The 17588-nt window shown below is 42.2% G+C and overlaps 1 protein-coding gene across 3 annotated transcripts; it reads right to left on the bottom strand.

The window, feature by feature from the left end:
- Positions 1–849: 849 nt before the first annotated feature.
- dpysl5a (dihydropyrimidinase like 5a) lies at positions 850–16913 on the bottom strand. 3 transcript variants are annotated; one of them, XM_047345307.1, is made up of 13 exons: positions 16766–16913; positions 13189–13459; positions 10301–10459; positions 9477–9656; positions 9272–9340; positions 8317–8361; positions 8129–8204; positions 7862–8018; positions 7604–7745; positions 6859–7001; positions 6537–6744; positions 6206–6374; positions 850–2279 (listed from the first exon to the last, which is right to left on the bottom strand). In XM_047345307.1, exons 2-13 carry the CDS (start codon positions 13447–13449, stop codon positions 2194–2196), a joined length of 1695 nt encoding a protein of 564 aa, XP_047201263.1. In that variant the 5' UTR covers positions 13450–13459; positions 16766–16913; the 3' UTR covers positions 850–2193. The 3 variants fall into 3 exon arrangements, with proteins under 3 accessions (XP_047201263.1, XP_047201260.1, XP_047201259.1); XM_047345304.1 differs by lacking the exon at positions 16766–16913 and adding an exon at positions 16382–16622; XM_047345303.1 differs by lacking the exon at positions 16766–16913 and adding an exon at positions 13565–14003.
- Between the last annotated feature and the right edge of the window lie 675 nt (positions 16914–17588).

The raw sequence follows: 17588 nt of genomic DNA, 5'->3' as shown, positions 1-17588 counted from the left end.
TGGTGGATATTACGACGGTCAGCTGACCAAGTCCTGCTGCAGCAAAACATCCCAAACCATGACAGTTCCAACTCTTCTTCACAGTTGGTATGAGGTTCTATTTTCTGGAATGCTATATTTGTTTTGGTTTTTTTCAAGCAGGTCAATAATTTTGGTGCCCTAATAATTCTGTCTAAAAGTGTTTTATATTCAGATTTTAAGAGAGTTGTGCAGAACTGAATGCATGCAAACCTCAAATGATGATATTGGTGTAGTCTACTGTTTGTTTAGTGCACTGAAAGTTAGATTTAAATAATTGTATAACTCGGTAAGAGCAATTAATTTTTATTTTGTCCTCCTGTTAAATTTACAGACTTGAGAAATGGTATATTTCCTTTTTCCCATGGCTGGATACAAGCCACGATAGTCTAACCTCAAACAAAAAGCATTTTATAACTCCTATTTCTAACATACTCCATTGTATCCACACCTAATGTTTCCTTTTATTGTCATGTTTTTAATTTTTTTGTTTTATATGTATGATTTTGAATATGTTGTCAATATCATGTTTTATTATTTTACACTATTACTATTTAATTTCTGAGTAGTCCTAGATATACTGTCTATAAAGGCCCATCTAGAGACAAGTGCTGCAAACTATCTTATGCTATAAGCACCATGATACAGGCATATGACTATTGTTTTATTCAGTTTGTCTATGATATTGTGTATCTGTCCCTATCAAATAAACCTAATAAAACATAAAAAATAAATTTTGTAGGCATTTGAGATGAACATAACGGTAAGACGCGAAAACACTCAAAAGCCAACCATGTGATTCAGCCGTTATCAGTGCTTAGACACACAGGCTATGATTTCATTGTGGTTTATTTGCAATTAAATCATGTGATAAAGAGCTGCAAGACAAAACAGGAGAAAGAGGAATTCAATGTGACACCACATTGTTCAGCACCAGTGTACAGTATGTTTGGGAGGGGAAAGACACTGCAAGATCCACTGGAGCATTACAAGACCACAGAAATAGAATAGAAAGAGCAAAAAACTGTGCGTATTCCGGCTTCCACTTCCAAACAGAATCAAATCAAGTAAGTCATTTTAAGTGTAAAATTTAGAAATATCAGAAAGCTTATAAAAGTACTAGTGCGGATCTGTTCTGTCCTAACTAAACAATCACTGATACTTTTAACATCTGAAGGCATTTTATCCCATGTAGACACCTGGCATTAACTTCCTCAGCAACCCTTTGACTTTTCATTATTTTTCACAGTAGTGATGCTAGGTTAGGAGAACATCTATGCTCCACCCTTAAGGACCCAGGACAGAAACGACAGTGGCTTACATGTCAGGATGTACACATTTGTTTGAGAGGTTTAGTGTTTTCAGGTGTTAAAAAAGGCCATTTGGGTGAGACTTTTTGCTCAGTGTGAAAATAATTAGTCTTAAAGAATACAAAGTAACATAATTAATAGTTGTGCTTGACATGATAGTAGCAATCATAATATAACTGGAAACACAGCAGAGGTTCATTCACATTTAGTGGGGTTGAAAAAGAAGCCCATACTGCTGTATAGCTGTAAACATAAACTGAAATACTAATCTGAACAAGAACATTCCTTCATCTTTTTAGTCCCGAAAGCATAAAAATATATACAAATATAAAAAATTAAAAAGAAAGCTTAGTTAATTTTCTTCCATCAACTCATCAAAACCAACAACTTGTTTAATACATATTAGCGTCACATCAACAAAAGTTACATTTCATTCACCATGGCCTGCAGTAAAAATCATTTTACGACATTAAATTATGTAAAAAGGCATCTAAATAGTACATGACACAAGTGCAAAAATTGTATCTTACAGTGAGGTAACACAATTGCATCATAAAAACAATGTCTCGTAAACTATGAGATACAGTGCTTTCCCCTTACACGATTAAGAAAAACCAAAGGAGCTCAACAGCAACTGCTTTTTTATGCTGTTTTCATATTTGGTTACCTTGGGACTGAATTTTGGTAGCTAATACCAAATGACAAATGTTTTCCATTGAGTAAATCAATATGGCAAGTGTTACAGTTTTACAGTTCTAAATAACTGTTGAATTCAAGTAAAAAAAATTAAAAACAAATAATGAATCCATAATCAATCTTCTTGCTCTGCCACTTGTTTTCCCCGGGTTATGTTTCATCTATCTGGTTACCAGATCCCGCTGGATCTCCCTCCAGGAGGAGCCAGGATCCGGGCCGAGGATCTCTTTGGAATGTTGTCATCAAACTGAGCACCTGTAGCCGGAGGGAACAGTGACATCATGTGACTTTAGCAGCAAGACACAACAAATTAGTTTTTCTCTTGTTACGTTAAAAGCCGCCCTGGTTCAGCCTCCCGTCAAATGGTAAATACTTCATTGAATTTACCTCCGCCCGAAGACCGGTCAGGATCCACACGATCAGATTACAAGATTGCTCCTCACTTCACCTGCCCTGCCTGTCCACCCTCCACGTTATTCACCATTTAGAGAAACCTGCTTGCACAGCACGCTCGCCTGTCTGCCTTAGTCTCTGTGGCTTGCTCATGTCTCCCCAGAACCAACCTAATCATCCACAAATAAACCTTGCATCCTTGTCTTCCACATTCAGAACCATCCGCCTGATAGTAATAATCCTCTCTTTCTTTGTGAGCCGATACCTGAAGCCTGCTGACTACGGAATCCTGACACTGCCCAAAAACAATATTTTAATAAACTTGTTTAAACTTTTTCAGTGGCTCCGTTGTGCTGCTCTAGAGTCTCCTGGTTCAGAACCCATTATGACAATAACAAACTCTGTAGCTGGATTGTTATATTTAAAAAGTAAAAGTTTAAAACTACCCCTCCTTGAACCGCCACCTTAACGTGGCGGAAGGGTTTGAGTGCTTGAATGATCCTAGAGGCTATGTTGTCTGGGGCTTAAATGCCCCTGGTAGGGTCTCCCATGGCAAACAGGCTCAGGGTGATGGGTCAGACAAAGAGCGGTTCAAGAACCCCTCATGACGACTATGAAATCAAGGCACGTGATGTTGCCCGGTATGGCGGAGCCGGGGTCCCACCCTGGAGCTAGGCCTGGGGTCTGGACTCGTCGGAGAGCGCCTGGTGGCCGGGTTGCTCCTCGCGGGACCCGGCAGGGCCAAGCCCGAACGAGAGACGCGAGACCATCCCCCCAGTGGGCCCACCACCTGCAGGGGGAACCGTGAGGGACCGGTGCAAAGAGGATTGGGCGGCAGACGAAGGTGGAGACCTCGGAGGCCCGATCCCCGGATGCTTAGGCTGGCTCTAGGGAATGTCACCTCGCTGGGGGGGAAGGAGCCTGAGCTTGTGCGGGAGGTCGAGAGATATCGATTAGAAATAGTCGGGCTCGCCTCCACGCACAGCGTGGGCTCTGGAACCCATCTCCTTGAGAGGGGTTGGACTCTCTTCTACTCTGGAGTGGCCCATGGGGAGAGGCGGCGGGCTGGGGTGGGTTTGCTTGTCGCCCCCCAGCTCAGCCGTCTAGTGTTGGGGTTTACCCCAGTGGATGAGAGGATCGCATCCCTGCGCCTTCGGGTTGGGGAGAGGTCTCTGACTATCATTTCAGCCTACGGGCCAAGTGGTAGTGCGGCCTTCTTGGCATCCATGTCGGGGGTGCTGGATAGTGCCCCTCCCGGGGACTCCATTATTCTGCTGGGAGACTTCAACGCCCACGTGGGAAACGACAGTGACACCTGGAGAGGCGTGATCGGGAGGAATGGCCTCCCCGATCTCAATCCGAGCGGTGTTTTGTTATTGGACTTCTGTGCTAGTCACGGATTGTCCATAATGAATACCATGTTCAAACATAAGGGTGTCCATCAGTGCACTTGGCACCAGGACACCCTAGGCAGGAGGTCAATGATCGACTTTGTCGTCGTATCATCAGACTTTCGGCCACATGTTTTGGACAGTCGGGTGAAGAGAGGGGCTGAGCTGTCCACTGATCACCACCTGGTGGTGAGTTGGATCCACTGGGGGAGAGCTTTGAATAGATTCCAAGGGATGTTGGAGACATAGAGTCCGAGTGGACCATGTTCTCCGCATCTATTGTCGATGCTGCTGCCCGTAGCTGCGGCAGTAATGTCTGCGGTGCCTGTTGCAATCCCCGAACCCGGTGGTGGACACCGGCAGTAAGGGACGCTGTCAAGCTGAAGGAGTCCTATCGGCTGTGGTTGGCTTGTGGGACTCCTGAGGTGGCTGACGGGTACCGTGGGGCCAAGCGTGCCGCAGCCCGGGAGGTAGCACAGGCAAAACCGCGGACCTGGGAGGTGTTCGGTGAGGCCATGGAGAAGGACTACCGGTTGGCCCCGAAGTGATTCTGGCAAACCGTCCAGCGCCTCAGGAGGGGGAAGCAGTGCTTCGCCAACACTGTTTACAGTGGGGGTGGGGAGCTGCTGACCTCGACTGGGGACATTATCGGGCGGTAGAAGGAGTACTTCGAGGATCTCCTCAAACCTGCCATCACGCATTCCCTGGTGGAAACACAGGCTGGGGACTCAGGGTTGGACTCTTTCATCACCAGGCTGAAGTCACTGAGGTGGTTAAAAAGCTCCGCGATGGCAGGGCTTCGGGGTTTGATGAGATCCGCCCTGAGTACCTCAAGTCTTTGGATGTTGTGGGGCTGTCATGGTTGACACGCCTCTACAGGGGGATCACACTCCTCAGCCTCCCTGGTAAGGCCTACGCCAGGGTATTGGAGAGGAGAGTCCGGCCGATAGTCGAACCCCGGCTTCAGGAGGAGCAGTGTGGTTTTCGTCCCGGCGGTGGAACACTGGACCAGCTCTATACCCTCTACAGGGTACTCGAGGGTTCATGGGAGTTTGCCCAACCCGTTCACATGTGTTTTGTGGACCCGGAGAAAGCATTCGACTGTGTCCCTCGTGGTGCCCTATGGGGGGTGCTCCAGGAGTATGGAATTGGGGGCCCTTTACTAGGGGCCATCCGGTCCCTATACAAGCGGAGCAGAAGTTTGGTTCACATTGCCGGCACTAAGTCGGACCTGTTCCCGGTGCATGTGTGACTCCGGCAGGGCTGCCCTTTGTCACCAGTCCTGTTCATAACTTTTATGGACAGGATTTCTAGGCGCAGCCAAGGGCCGGAGGGGGCCTGGTTTGGGAACCAGAGGATTTCGTCTCTTCTTTTTGCAGATGACGTGGTCCTGCTGGCCCCCTCTAGCCAAGACCTACAGCATGCACTGGGGCGTTTGCAGCCGAGTGTGAGGCGGCAGGGATGAAAATCAGCTCCTCCAAGTCCGAGGCCATGGTTCTCGACCGGAAAAGGGTGGCTTGTCCTCTTCAGGTTGGAGGGGAGTTCCTGCCTCAAGTGGAGGAGTTTAAGTATCTCAGGGTCTTGTTCACGATGAGGGAAGAATGGAGCGGGAGATCGACAGACGGATCGGTGCGGCTGCCACAGTAATGGGGGTACTGTGCCGGTCCGTTGTGGTGAAGAGAGAGCTGAGCCGAAAAGTGAAGCTCTCGATTTACCGGTCGGTCTACGTTCCTACCCTCACCTATGGCCATGAACTTTGGGTCATGACCGAAAGAACGAGATCCTGGATACAAGCGGCTGAAATGAGCTTCCTCCGTAGGGTGGCCGGGCACTCCCTTAGAGATAGGGCGAGGAGCTCGGCCATCCGGGTGGGGCTCGGAGTAGAGCCGCTGCTCCTCCACATCGAGAGGAGCCAGTTGAGGTGGCTCGGGCATCTATACCGGATGCCTCCTGGACGCCTTCCTCGGGAGGTGTTCCAGGCACATCCCACTGGGAGGAGGCCCAGGGGACGGCCCAGGACACGCTGGAGGGACTATGTCTCTCGGCTGGCCTGGGAACGCCTTGGGCTCCCCCCGGAGGAGCTGGAGGAGGTGTCTGGGGAGAGGGACGTCTGGGCGTCTCTGCTGAGTCTGCTGCCCCTGTGACCCGGTCCCGGATAAAGCGGAAGACAACGAGTACACGTTTAAAACTAATGCAGCCATCTCCAAACCCTTTCTAATCCTACCTCAATGCCATACTAATCACTAGAGAACCCTCATCAGGTTGGTTTTAGAAGTCCTCTTTGTTCTGAGGTTAGACGATCCAGAAGCTTGTACCAACATACATTTATAGCTTAAAATAAATCATTTTATTAAAAAATGTTCATGCAGCTGAGTCTTATTTAGTCCTGATCCTCACCAGACAGGCTGAAGCTGGACTCATGGAGATCCCTCACACCCCCATGACGGGTGCAGGGGCGTGTTGGTGTGTCCAGATCTAGAGCGCCCATGTCCCTCTTTCCTGAATTCACCACAGCAACAACATCACCATTGTAGGGCTCCCGCTCAACAGCTTTCACTGCCTGGCTCTGGAAGAACAAGAGCATCAACAAATATAACAATTAAACCAAGAAAAGCAAATCAGTCACCATGACAACAAAAAATAACTTTATCAGTAATAATTCATAGCTGATATCAATCTTGTAAGTGTTAAGCAAGTTTTTTTTTTTTTTTTGCAGTCAGTCTGGTACCTTTTCTCTCTGAACCATCTTTTTGTAGAGGTAATCTGGGAAAGTCCTCAAAGGACAAAACTTCCCAGAGCCCTCAGCACATGTGAACATGCCATTTTCATAGACCAGACGTCCACGGCTGATGGTGACCAGGGGCACACCGCGACAACGGAGACCTTCATACAGGTTTATATCACCTCCCTGGAACTGGTTATCCACTGAGATGGTCCTACAGGCAGACATTGGAGTTCAGTAAGACAAAAGCTTGATTCGCCTCAGAGTATTGAGATGAAGGCTGCAGTGAGACAAGCTGGTCGATAAACGTGTGGATTGAATTTCATACTTGGATCCCTCTGGGTCCCAGACCACCACATCAGCATCTGCTCCTGGGATGATCCTGCCTTTCCGGGGGTACAGGTTGTAAATCTTCGCTGCATTAGAGCTTGTGACGGCAACAAAGCGATTCTCATCCATTTTACCTCCAACCTGTAAGTTAAAACAAAAACAAGTTTAGAAAATTTAAAAATTTTAATGGAAGGAATTTGGAAAAAATTGTGTAAGGGTATATAAATCAATTTCAAAAAGGGAATTTTTAAAACAAAATGTACATATAAACTGATAAAAAATGTTTTTAAAACCGATACTCCTTTTAAATTGCATAATCTTTTGAGAGATGCCTTTCTTATTTCCTTTTAGAAACTTCTTGTTTAAATCTGGCAGGGATATGAATAATTTCAGGCTAAACTGTAGGTGATTTCTTGATTCTAAAGGTCTGGAAATAATCAGGCCTTGGTGTGGCTAGTGAAACTGAACCGGACATAGGGCCGGGTTGATTTTTTATATCCTTTCTTTACTAAATAAATGAAATCGTTATTTGAAAAGTGCTTTTGCAATTACTCAGGTTATCTTTGTCTAACATTGCATTTTCTGTGATCTAAAACACTTAACTGACAAAAAAAATAAAAGCTAAAGAAATCTTTAAGGGGCAAATACTTAGACAGCAGGTTTTTATTTCCGCCACTAAAATGAGATGCTCTATTTGTGGAGGTTCTCTGGCTGCCAAGCAGAAACAAAAGAGCTACACATACCACTCCCCTCTCCCAGATGACACTCATACGGTCTTGAATGCCTGGAAGGCCGTGAGGGATCTTGGTGAAATCATCCTTGCCCATGGCTTTCTGTTTGACTGTGAATGGACGGTGATCAGACGCCAGGACATTTAGAGTGTCACTGTGGCAGGAAGGAGAAGGCAACGATTAGTCACATTATGTCACCACATCACTGAAATAAACTAGAAGCACTGACATCAGCTATTGTAAATGAGATATTCTGTGGGGTTTTCTCACTTTCCAAGCAGACTCATTAGGAAGTTTGGGGTACTGGGGTCCAGGCGTAGAGGAGGCACAGTAACGTGGGCAGCTGAATGAGACCAGTCCTGGTGATAGTACTGCATGCCGTTCAGGACAGCGTGGGCTGTGGTTGTTTCTCCATGAACAACCTTACCTGTGACCACAAAAAATGAAAAGCTATTAAAAAAAAAAGCAAGAATACAGTGTCATATTTTAGGAGGAGGACACCTGGGCATGTGTAATGTAAAAGTAAGCTAACTTCACCTTGCATCTTAGCTGAAGCCACCACATCTCCTGCAGACATGCTGGACACATTGACGAGATAGATTGGGCAGTGGGCCTAAAACAGAACAAACACAAATATATATTTATGGCAACTGCAGCAATCCCAGTACCTCTGGGAGACTGTAAAGAGTTGATGATCAATGTTGGAATGCTGACATTTAACTTACCCTGTTGGCAATTGTAATTGCCCTGTGTGTTGCTTCTGCTTCCAGCTGTAAACAACCCAATGACTGTCAGAAATTATACAGTTCTATTACAATTACAATTCATTTTCCTCCCATTTCACACTTATGCACCACTTTGGGATGCTCTATCACAGGAGTTAGGAACCATTACTGTCCAGAGAGACATTTTTGTCCTCGTTCCTGCTCAAGAAAATTAGAACCTTAAATGAACTCTTCAATAAAAGGTAGCTTATTGTATTTTGTATAAATACTGACTCTGGGAAATTGTTTTCGTGGTTTAATTATAATTAAACAAAAAATAAAACCAGAAAACTTTTACAAAAAGATAATCAATGCATTTTCTTGAATTGCATATTTATGTAGAATGAAGGGAAACCCCAGTGACAAAAAAAGTAAAAAAAATATACAATTAAACCCAAAATTTTGATTTATTGTGTCATTAGGGAGTTTCTTCTGACTGGAAGGAATTTCAACATTTTGAGTTCAAACCAGAGTCTCAAATCAAATCTGATTCAGAGTCTATGGAGGGAGCTAAGATTTAGGGTGATGGCATGGAGACCTTCCAACTTGAATCCCCTGTGGAAATTCCAAGCAGATGTTGTATAAAAACCATTGGCACACACTACTCAAACCCGTATTTCCTTTATATTTACAAACAGCGCTCAGTTCTTTATTATTTGCCAAAGCTTTTTAAGAGCCACTCTGGATGGCCTAAAAGGCTAAGTGTAACTCAGGAGAAGCTGGTTGGAGACCCCTGCTCCATAAGAAAAAATCCTAGTAAAATACATAGAAAGGAGGTGAAAATGTCAAGGAGTATAAATTTTGCAAGGCAGTGTATTTACGGAGATGTTATTGATTCTGCTGACCAGAGCAGGGGGGGAAGAAGTTATTTTTTTGAAGTATGAAGACAGTGGCTGGTTAATTCTGGATCTCCTACCTCTTCAGGACGACTGATTTCAATACCCTCCGGGCCACTGATGCCAAGGTCTAATGCCTCCTTTGCACCCTGGAAAGACAAAGCAACAAATACATCTTTATTTTTTTTAAATGTACAAACTACTGTAAAATAGATCTAACTGTTGAAATTTAGCATGTTTAGCTATGCAGTTTTTGCATCCTTCTGCACATGGGTTCTTCCTAACCTCTGTGACCAGCTCGCCATTCTCAGCGTGGACCCTTGCAATGGCCCCAATGTCCTTACAGTGCTGCAAGGCCTGGAAGAGCTCGCTGTCCCTCAGCATGAACGTCTCCTTGTAGGCCATGAACATCTGGAAGGAGTTCACTCCTTTTTCTCTCACAAGCTTTTCCATCTCATCTCGCACCTGTAGATCAAAAAGAATCAACATGTAAAAGCCCCCTTACACAAAAATGGTCCAAGTGTTGATGACTAGGCATAGAACCCAATACAATTTATGTTTTAATCCTTGGTGCTGTGCAACTTTTTTTTTTTCACCTTTTAAATAAGTAGGTCAATAGATAAACTGCAGTACTTGGAAAAAGTATTCCCATTGAACTGTTTAGTGTTTTTCACATCACAACCACAAACTTAAATATATTTTATAGGAATTTTATGTGACAAACTAGCAAAAGGTAGCACATATTTGTGAAATCAAAGAAAATGATACATATGAAACAACCAGCCTTTGTTGCACTTGCAAGCTTTGCACATTTTTTGCTCATTCATTTTTGCAAAATAAGTGGACCTCAGTCTGACTGGATGGTTAGTATGCAGTGTTATTTTTCGGCCACGTGTTGCTTTTGCGACTACTTAGTGTTGGTCTATCACATACAATCCCAATAAAACACATTGAAGCTTGCAGCTGTAATGGAACAAATCAAGAAAAAATGGAAAAAAGTACAAGCTTGATCAATTGATTACAATTTCTTGCTGCGACCACTTGATGCATGCAAGGTTTTAATAGTTGAAAAAAGTGTTTTTAAGAGAGAGAAATGCAGAGTTTCGTACCTTGGGTCCCCACCATGTAACTCCAACATGGAGAGCGTAGTCACAGCAGGATTTTGAGTCTGCCAGATTGCGACACTCCTCATAGGCTTCCAGCAAAGACTCATTCTTGTCTGGCAGGACATGTCCAATCACCATAGTTGTACCGCCAGCTAAAGCAGCCTGGAGGAAGTCCCAAAAACAGCTTTTTACATACATATACATATGTGTGTGTGTGTGTGTATGCCACTGCTGCTTTTTAATATCAAGCAGAGATAACTGGAGTAAATACAAAAAGCAGTGTTCAAATGTTCAGTCAGTCATTTTCTACTGCTTATTCCATAGTGGGTCACGGTGCCTATCTCCAGCAGTCTATGGGCAAGAGGCAGGGTACACCCTGGACAGGTTGCCAGTCAATCACAGGGCAACACACAAACAACCAAGCACAAACTCATTCATACAACTAAGGGCAATTTAGAGAGACCAATTAACCTAACAGGCATGTCTTTGGACTGTGGGAGGAAGCCAGAGTACCCGGTGAGAACCCATGCATGCACGGGGAGAACATGCAAACTCCATGCAGAAAGACCCCCAGCAGGAATTGAACCCAGGACCTTCTTGATGCAAGGCAACAGTGCTACCAACTGCGCCACTGTGCCGCCCAATTTCAATGTTCAAATGTTTATTTCTTTTTAGGGAAAAAAGTTATTCTCGTCTAGTGTGAAAAGTAATTGCCTCCCTTGTTAAATCATGAATAACATGTGATAAAACTGGCTAAAACTAAAATTACTCCAAGAGGGGCTTTGAAGACTCGTCAGGAGGTCGATTGCAGAACATCTAACATCTAAAGCACTGAAGGCTTCACTTGCTTCAGCTAAGTTCATGATTCGAAAATTACATCTATAGGAGAGAGCCAATGCAAAAACCACTGCTGACAAAACAGAACATCTTACATTTAGGTTGTTTTTTTGCTATGCTGTTTCAGGATGTTGACAACTTGCCATAACTGATGGAACCGTGCATTCTGCGCTCTACCAGAAAATCCTGAACGAAAACATCTGACAGTAAGTTTAATGAGTTTAAGCTTAGGCACACTTGGGTTATGCAGCAGGACAATAATTCAAAGAGCAACAGGGGCCATCTATTAATGGCATCATAAATAGCCTAGTCTGACTCCAGAGTTTAACTGGCATCTGCTCAAAAACTCTCCAATGTGGCTGAATCAAAACAGTTCAGATTGGGCCAGATTCGCCACAGAGAGATGAAAGACTGATTGACAGTAATTGCAAATGCTTGATGGCAGCCATGCCACCAAGGGTGGCACAATTATTATGTTTAGGGAGCAATTACTTTTTTTCACAGGCTAGGTTGTTTTGGATGACTTTTTTCTTTTGATAAATAAAATCACAAAATAATTTGAAAACTGTTTTTTCCTCTTGTTATCTTTGTGTTGTATTGCAGTTTTTCTGATGATACGTTTAACAGTAAAAAAAAAGGTAAAACACATCAAATCTGTAAGAAGGTAAATACTTTCAAAGCACAATATATATTTTTTGAATGGAATGGTTTTAAGCACTTTTATTACATGTTTCTGTCCAGGTTATGCAGATGTAAGTAAAAAGCCAACTGTAAAAGTACCAGTATAGACATTAACCCTTAATATAATATCTGATATTAACACAAAGTATTTATTTATTAAGCCAATAAATATTGACAGACCCATAATCTAATACTCAATACAACCATGAACTGTAAAACCTTTAACAATTACCCTTAAACATAACTCTATCAGTAGTTAAAGCACCAGACTGACAGCCCCTTATGGTGCAATCTTGAGCAATTTAAAGCCATTACTTTGTTATTACTTTATGACCTCAGTACTTCCTAGTTTTTCAGCTCCTAGAAGTAGATTTACTGCAGCAAAACTGGATAACCCAACCACTGAAGACAGAGCGTGTTTTTGTGTGTAAGTGCCTGCTTAAATGAGCATCTGTCAGCTGACCCCAGAGGGAGCCGGACTGTGTAGGGGGGAAAACTGAGGCAGAGGGGTGTGGGTCTAGGGACCTTTGTTCCTCAGCACAATAGCGTGAGTGAAAAGATTTGCGGCAGTCTTTGCAGCAGCCCCTCGGTATCCATGGAAACGGCTGGTGATCTGCATTTGTCTTTAGGCTTTTTTTTCTGGTGGCATCAGGCGGGAGACGAGAGAGAGGGAATGACGAGCAGAGAGGAGAGAGTGTCTGTGGGTTTGTTTGACGTTCAGCACTCATCGCCTTTCAGCTTACATTGTCATAAAATGCTATGAGTCATCATGGATGTCTAAAGGAAAACGGGACTTCTGACTTGTATATGTTAACTCCTTTCAGCAGATATGCGACTTTGCTTGCGGCATATTTTAAAGCTGTATTTAAGTGACGCAAACAAAGAAAGCTTTCTGTGGTGTTCAAAATGTTATCAGAAGAAACAGAAATGTAAGAAGTTACTTAAAATGAAAGTGTATTTTCTACATGTCAAGACATGTCTGCAGTCATCTGCAACCTGGCTTTAAAGCTTTGTGGCAAGAATGACTGGATGTACTTTAGATTAGAAAACTGAATATAAGAGTAAAATCAACACAAGCTTATAAGATCTCGTTTTACCTTTTAAACAGTAGAAAAAGTTCTGCTTAAAATAACCAAGGTACAGTATTTGATCCAAGAACACGAAAAGGGATCAAAAACATGATACATCGCTGACATCTAGGCTAAAATTAACAACTGAAAACATTTGCATCTGGATGGATAAAACTGACCTAAATCCAGAATAAACGCTCCACTTATTTTCCTAAACACATCTGAAAATGAACAAGGCCCTCTTGTTTAAAAATGCACCCTCACATAAAGTTTCCTCCACCTCTCCTTTCTTCAGGATGCTACCTTGGTGCCACTGTAGTAGTCGTCCACACTAACGGCGTTCATAAAGGTTTCCTCCAGGTGGACGCTGGTGTCAATCCCCCCAGGAAGCACCAGCTTCCCTGAGGCGTCGATCACTTTGGCTCCTCCAGGGATCATCAGCTCCTTTCCCACCTGCTGGATGATGCCGTTCTCGATGTAAACGTCGGCCTCCTGGGTGCAGTCGTTGTTCACCACCTTGCCGCCCTTTATTAGGATCCGCACCATTGCTGAACTTGAAGACATGGCTATCGCTCTGCACCGCAAAGAGAAACACAAATGTGTTCAGAAGTGTTGAATGCTTTTCTTGTGAAAAGCATAATGAATCTGTTACAGTAAAATAATGTTACAGATAAGGTACCTCATTCTGAGACAGTTTGAGAAGCTTAACGAGGAGAGAATAGGCTCAGAGATGGTATTCTGTGACCAGTCTGTCACACAGTGACTGACATCAGCTACAGCTCTGAGAAGACTGTGTCAGTCACTGCTTGAAACCTGACGTCCCACTCCACAGTGATGTAGTGGGAAGCAGAAAGAAGTTGACTCCCGTTGTTGGTCACAATGGGGCAAACAAGGGTCATTGAGGCCATTATTATAAAACAAATGAGTGCCAGGCATACAGTCATGTACAATGATGTGCATCCCACTAAGCTAAAATGTACTAAACAGTACCTGACAAATAGATCCAAACAAAAACAAAAAACAACTTCTGCCTGTTTCATTGTGGAGGATAAAAATCTCATCATGATTTATCTGTAACCTCAGGGATGATACCAAACAAAGATCTAGCTACTGTCCAAAATAGAATATCTCAGTATAATGTAAAGATAGCAGTCGTTAGCCACTGCATGCATTTTTTAAATAATATTTTTGGTTCTGAGTGCAGTAATTCCTTGTGTCCTATTGGTTTAGAATTTGTGTATGTCTTGTCTTTTATTGTCATTGTTGCTGTGATTGCAGAGATAGGTAGGTAGACTGGCAGGCTGGCAGGTGGGAACAGTATGAACGTTTTTCACATGCCTCTTTTTTTAAGATTTTTTGGTGCACACCACACCACCCCAAAAACTGTAACAATTTTCTCAAATTTTATTTGGATAGATTTTAATTTATATTTCTGTGTAGAAAATATGTAGGTTCACATCTAACAGACACTTCATTTATTAAAGTCATTTACAACAATTTTAAAAATGTATACTATATACATACAATATATATAACAAATATTCCTGATACTTGTGTTCATCTGGTTTGATTTAGGCATAAAATTGGACTGAAACAATAATGTGAAAAACTGTGTCTCAAAATCACAAAACAATACATAATTTGAAATATTGTTGAATACTTTGCCATGAAATGTCCAGACAACAATGTTTGGTGACTTTTCTGCCTTTTCAGTGGTTAGAATAAAAGGTAATTGACTTGTAAGCGTCTTTTTATTGAGCCAAAATATCCTGTTTCTTACTGTAGAATGTGCTTTTCTAAAGCCAAAAGCAGAGACAGAGTTTATTCCGCCTTACAGCTAAAAAGTAGATAGATAGATAGATAGATAGATAGATAGATAGATAGATAGATAGATAGATAGATAGATAGATAGATAGATAGATAGATAGATAGATAGATAGATAGATAGATAGATAGATAGATAGATAGATAGATAGATAGATAGATAGATAGATAGATAGATAGATAGATAGATAGATAGATAGATAGATAGATAGATAGATAGATAGATAGATAGATAGATAGATAGATAGATAGATAGATAGATAGATAGATAGATAGATAGATAGATAGATAGATAGATAGATAGAGAGTGAAATATTCTGTCAGCATTGGAAATTCTTTAAATCATGATGTAAATGATCAAATAAAAGCTGAGGAGATAGCTCAGCCAGTAATGTAATCACGAATTTAGCAAGCACAGTTTGAAGATATATTCATACATAATATATCCCATAAAAACATAACTTACTGTACGTTTTTATGGGATGTATTATGGACACTTGCCGAAGGACAAATACGTCTGACTAAACCAGGTCCTTCGGTTAAGTTGTAAATAATGGGTTAAAGTATGATTGGTTACCAAAATTATAAAGTTAATGCTGTTAAAATCTAACCATTATTGAACATTTTTACAGTTATGCTTGGTTAAAATTTAAATGATGATTAAAATGCCTGTTTATCGTGCACTGTTTGCCTAGGCAGCCAGAACAGTGGACCTTACTAAAAAAATAAAATGCCTGAGTTATTCTTATAATGTATAAATGGAATAATGTAGAATATATATTATTTATATATATGAATATATAATAATATAGAAATACAAAAAAGGATATATTTCTTATGTATTTCTTTCTTGTTTGACTTGAATACTGAACAATTTCACTGTTTCTGCAAACTATTTTTTATTTATTTGAAAGGGTTGGACCTGGGTTGTCATTAGGTTTGCTTAATATTGTTCTATTCGTTGAAACAAAAGAAAAACAATTTGAACTGTACTATGTTATGTTTAGATAAAAATATTTCTGCAAATCTTTTAAGTTCAAGACAAATTTTGGGAGAAATTGTAGATTTTCTCCTTCCTTTGCATCTTTCCACTGAGTGGGCTACGGTTGAATTTAGGTTACTTTCAGCGATTAACAATTCATGAGCAACAAAGAAGCAATCTCCAGGGTCCCTCCTGTACCCTGGCCGCCTCCCCTCCCTGCGCATCGTTGTGGTGATGATGTTAGAAACTGTGCGTGAAGTGTGTGTGCCCATACGTGCTTGCGTGCGGTGCAGGATGTGTGCGTCTGAGGGTGCGGCAAGTTTACTGCAAGGCACGGACTCCTTCACGCATCCAGATCTGACGCCTGATAGTGGGAAAGGTTCTGAAAAATCCATCCGCTGATGCTTACAGGTTAAACTGCATCGCTGCTCCACTCTGCTCTCACCTATTATTTGCTTTATCACAGCACAGAGATGACTGGTGGTCAAGTTGTTTAAAAGGGAATAATATAAGCGCCTTAAACGAGTGTTAGGAAATTGTTTTTACTGTAAATAAATACACAAATTAACAACTAATTCATGCATATTATTCATTTAAACGTGTGATAATATTTAGGCCTAACTTTGTTATGTGATTAATTTTGTCCACACCAATAAAAATCGAACCCGTTTTAATCTGCCAGATTATTACCGTAAATATGTAGATTTGGCTGGTTAGGTCCAGGCACAGTCAAATGATGACACATGACACAAAGAAACCGGTCTCCATCATGATCAGCGGTACAGTCTTCATCCCCGACCCAGAAACCGCACTCCCACCCCTCAGTGCGCCCTCTTCGCAAGAAGGTGAAGCTTGTGATCAACGCGACCAGACATTAATTAAACCCCGCGGCCCGTCTGGACAGACAGAGAAGGTGTGGTTGGGCTTCAGGGTGTGAACTGCAGGAACACCCAGACGTGTAGCCTCCTGGAGGGGTATGGAAACAAAAGTGTCCGGGTGGCAGGAGAGGATTAAGGCGAGAGCTCCCTAAAGCCCACTAGTCTTGATAAAACTGCTGAAATGTGGAGCACATACCTCCAGGTTGGGCCTGTTTCAGCTGCTCCAATCCGCGCTCTGGTTACTTTCTGACAGGAACAGAAGACAACACAATCCGTGGACGGCGCTTCCCGAGCAGATACACACACCAGATGGATACCTTCCCGGCCGGTCTGGGACCAGCACACCGCAGCATCATCGGCGTAAAGTCAACACACAGATTAAATAAAAACATCCTCCATATCCCTTCACAATAAAAGTCAAATAAAATCAAATACTTTTATGCATTATTGTGCAAAATTATTAGGTACTTTAAGGAAGCCACATCCCAAAAGAAAATTTAATGTAATATTTTGTCAAGTATTTGTATTTACTTTAAATCCAGTTCTTGTAGTTGATCATTTTCAGAGGTATGTGTATAACTCAAAGGATTATCTTGTGGCCACAAATAATTATTTTGCTTCTAATTTACTAAAACAGCTGAAGACATGGGAATTTATAACACTAAATCCTCACAAATGATATTCCTTGTGTCTTGATAATGTGCATGGGTGACAGACTTGAGGCCTGCATTTAGCTAGAACAGATTTGATTACATCCAAAAACATTAGCTTTATTATTACAATGCCTTATGTAGAAATCTACCCTGCAGCATGATGTTGCCACTACTATCTTCCCACATGGGATTAGCTTGTTCAGGACCATTCTTGCAAATAAAATTTGTTTAATTTAAACGTTGCCATTGATACTCTGTATGTACAGAGTTATTGTCCAGCTGGAAGGTGAACCTCCACCAGATTGTTAAATCTTTTGCAGCCTCATGGTTATCATCCAGGATTACCCTGTATTTCACTCCATCCAT

Source organism: Girardinichthys multiradiatus, chromosome 19, assembly GCF_021462225.1.
Source record: "Girardinichthys multiradiatus isolate DD_20200921_A chromosome 19, DD_fGirMul_XY1, whole genome shotgun sequence".
NCBI classification, from domain to species: domain Eukaryota; kingdom Metazoa; phylum Chordata; class Actinopteri; order Cyprinodontiformes; family Goodeidae; genus Girardinichthys; species Girardinichthys multiradiatus.
Note: the sequence above shows the minus strand (reverse complement) of the source record. Positions and strands in the feature narration are given on the sequence as shown.

Bases quoted from the DNA above. Each gene is read 5' to 3' on its own strand.
- dpysl5a (XM_047345303.1), bottom strand. The intron at 8,205-8,316 runs GTAAGTTAAATG...GTTCTGTTTTAG, and splicing joins CAATTACAATTGCCAACAGG to GCCCACTGCCCAATCTATCT. The intron at 7,746-7,861 runs GTGAGAAAACCC...TTCCTGCCACAG, and splicing joins CTAATGAGTCTGCTTGGAAA to TGACACTCTAAATGTCCTGG.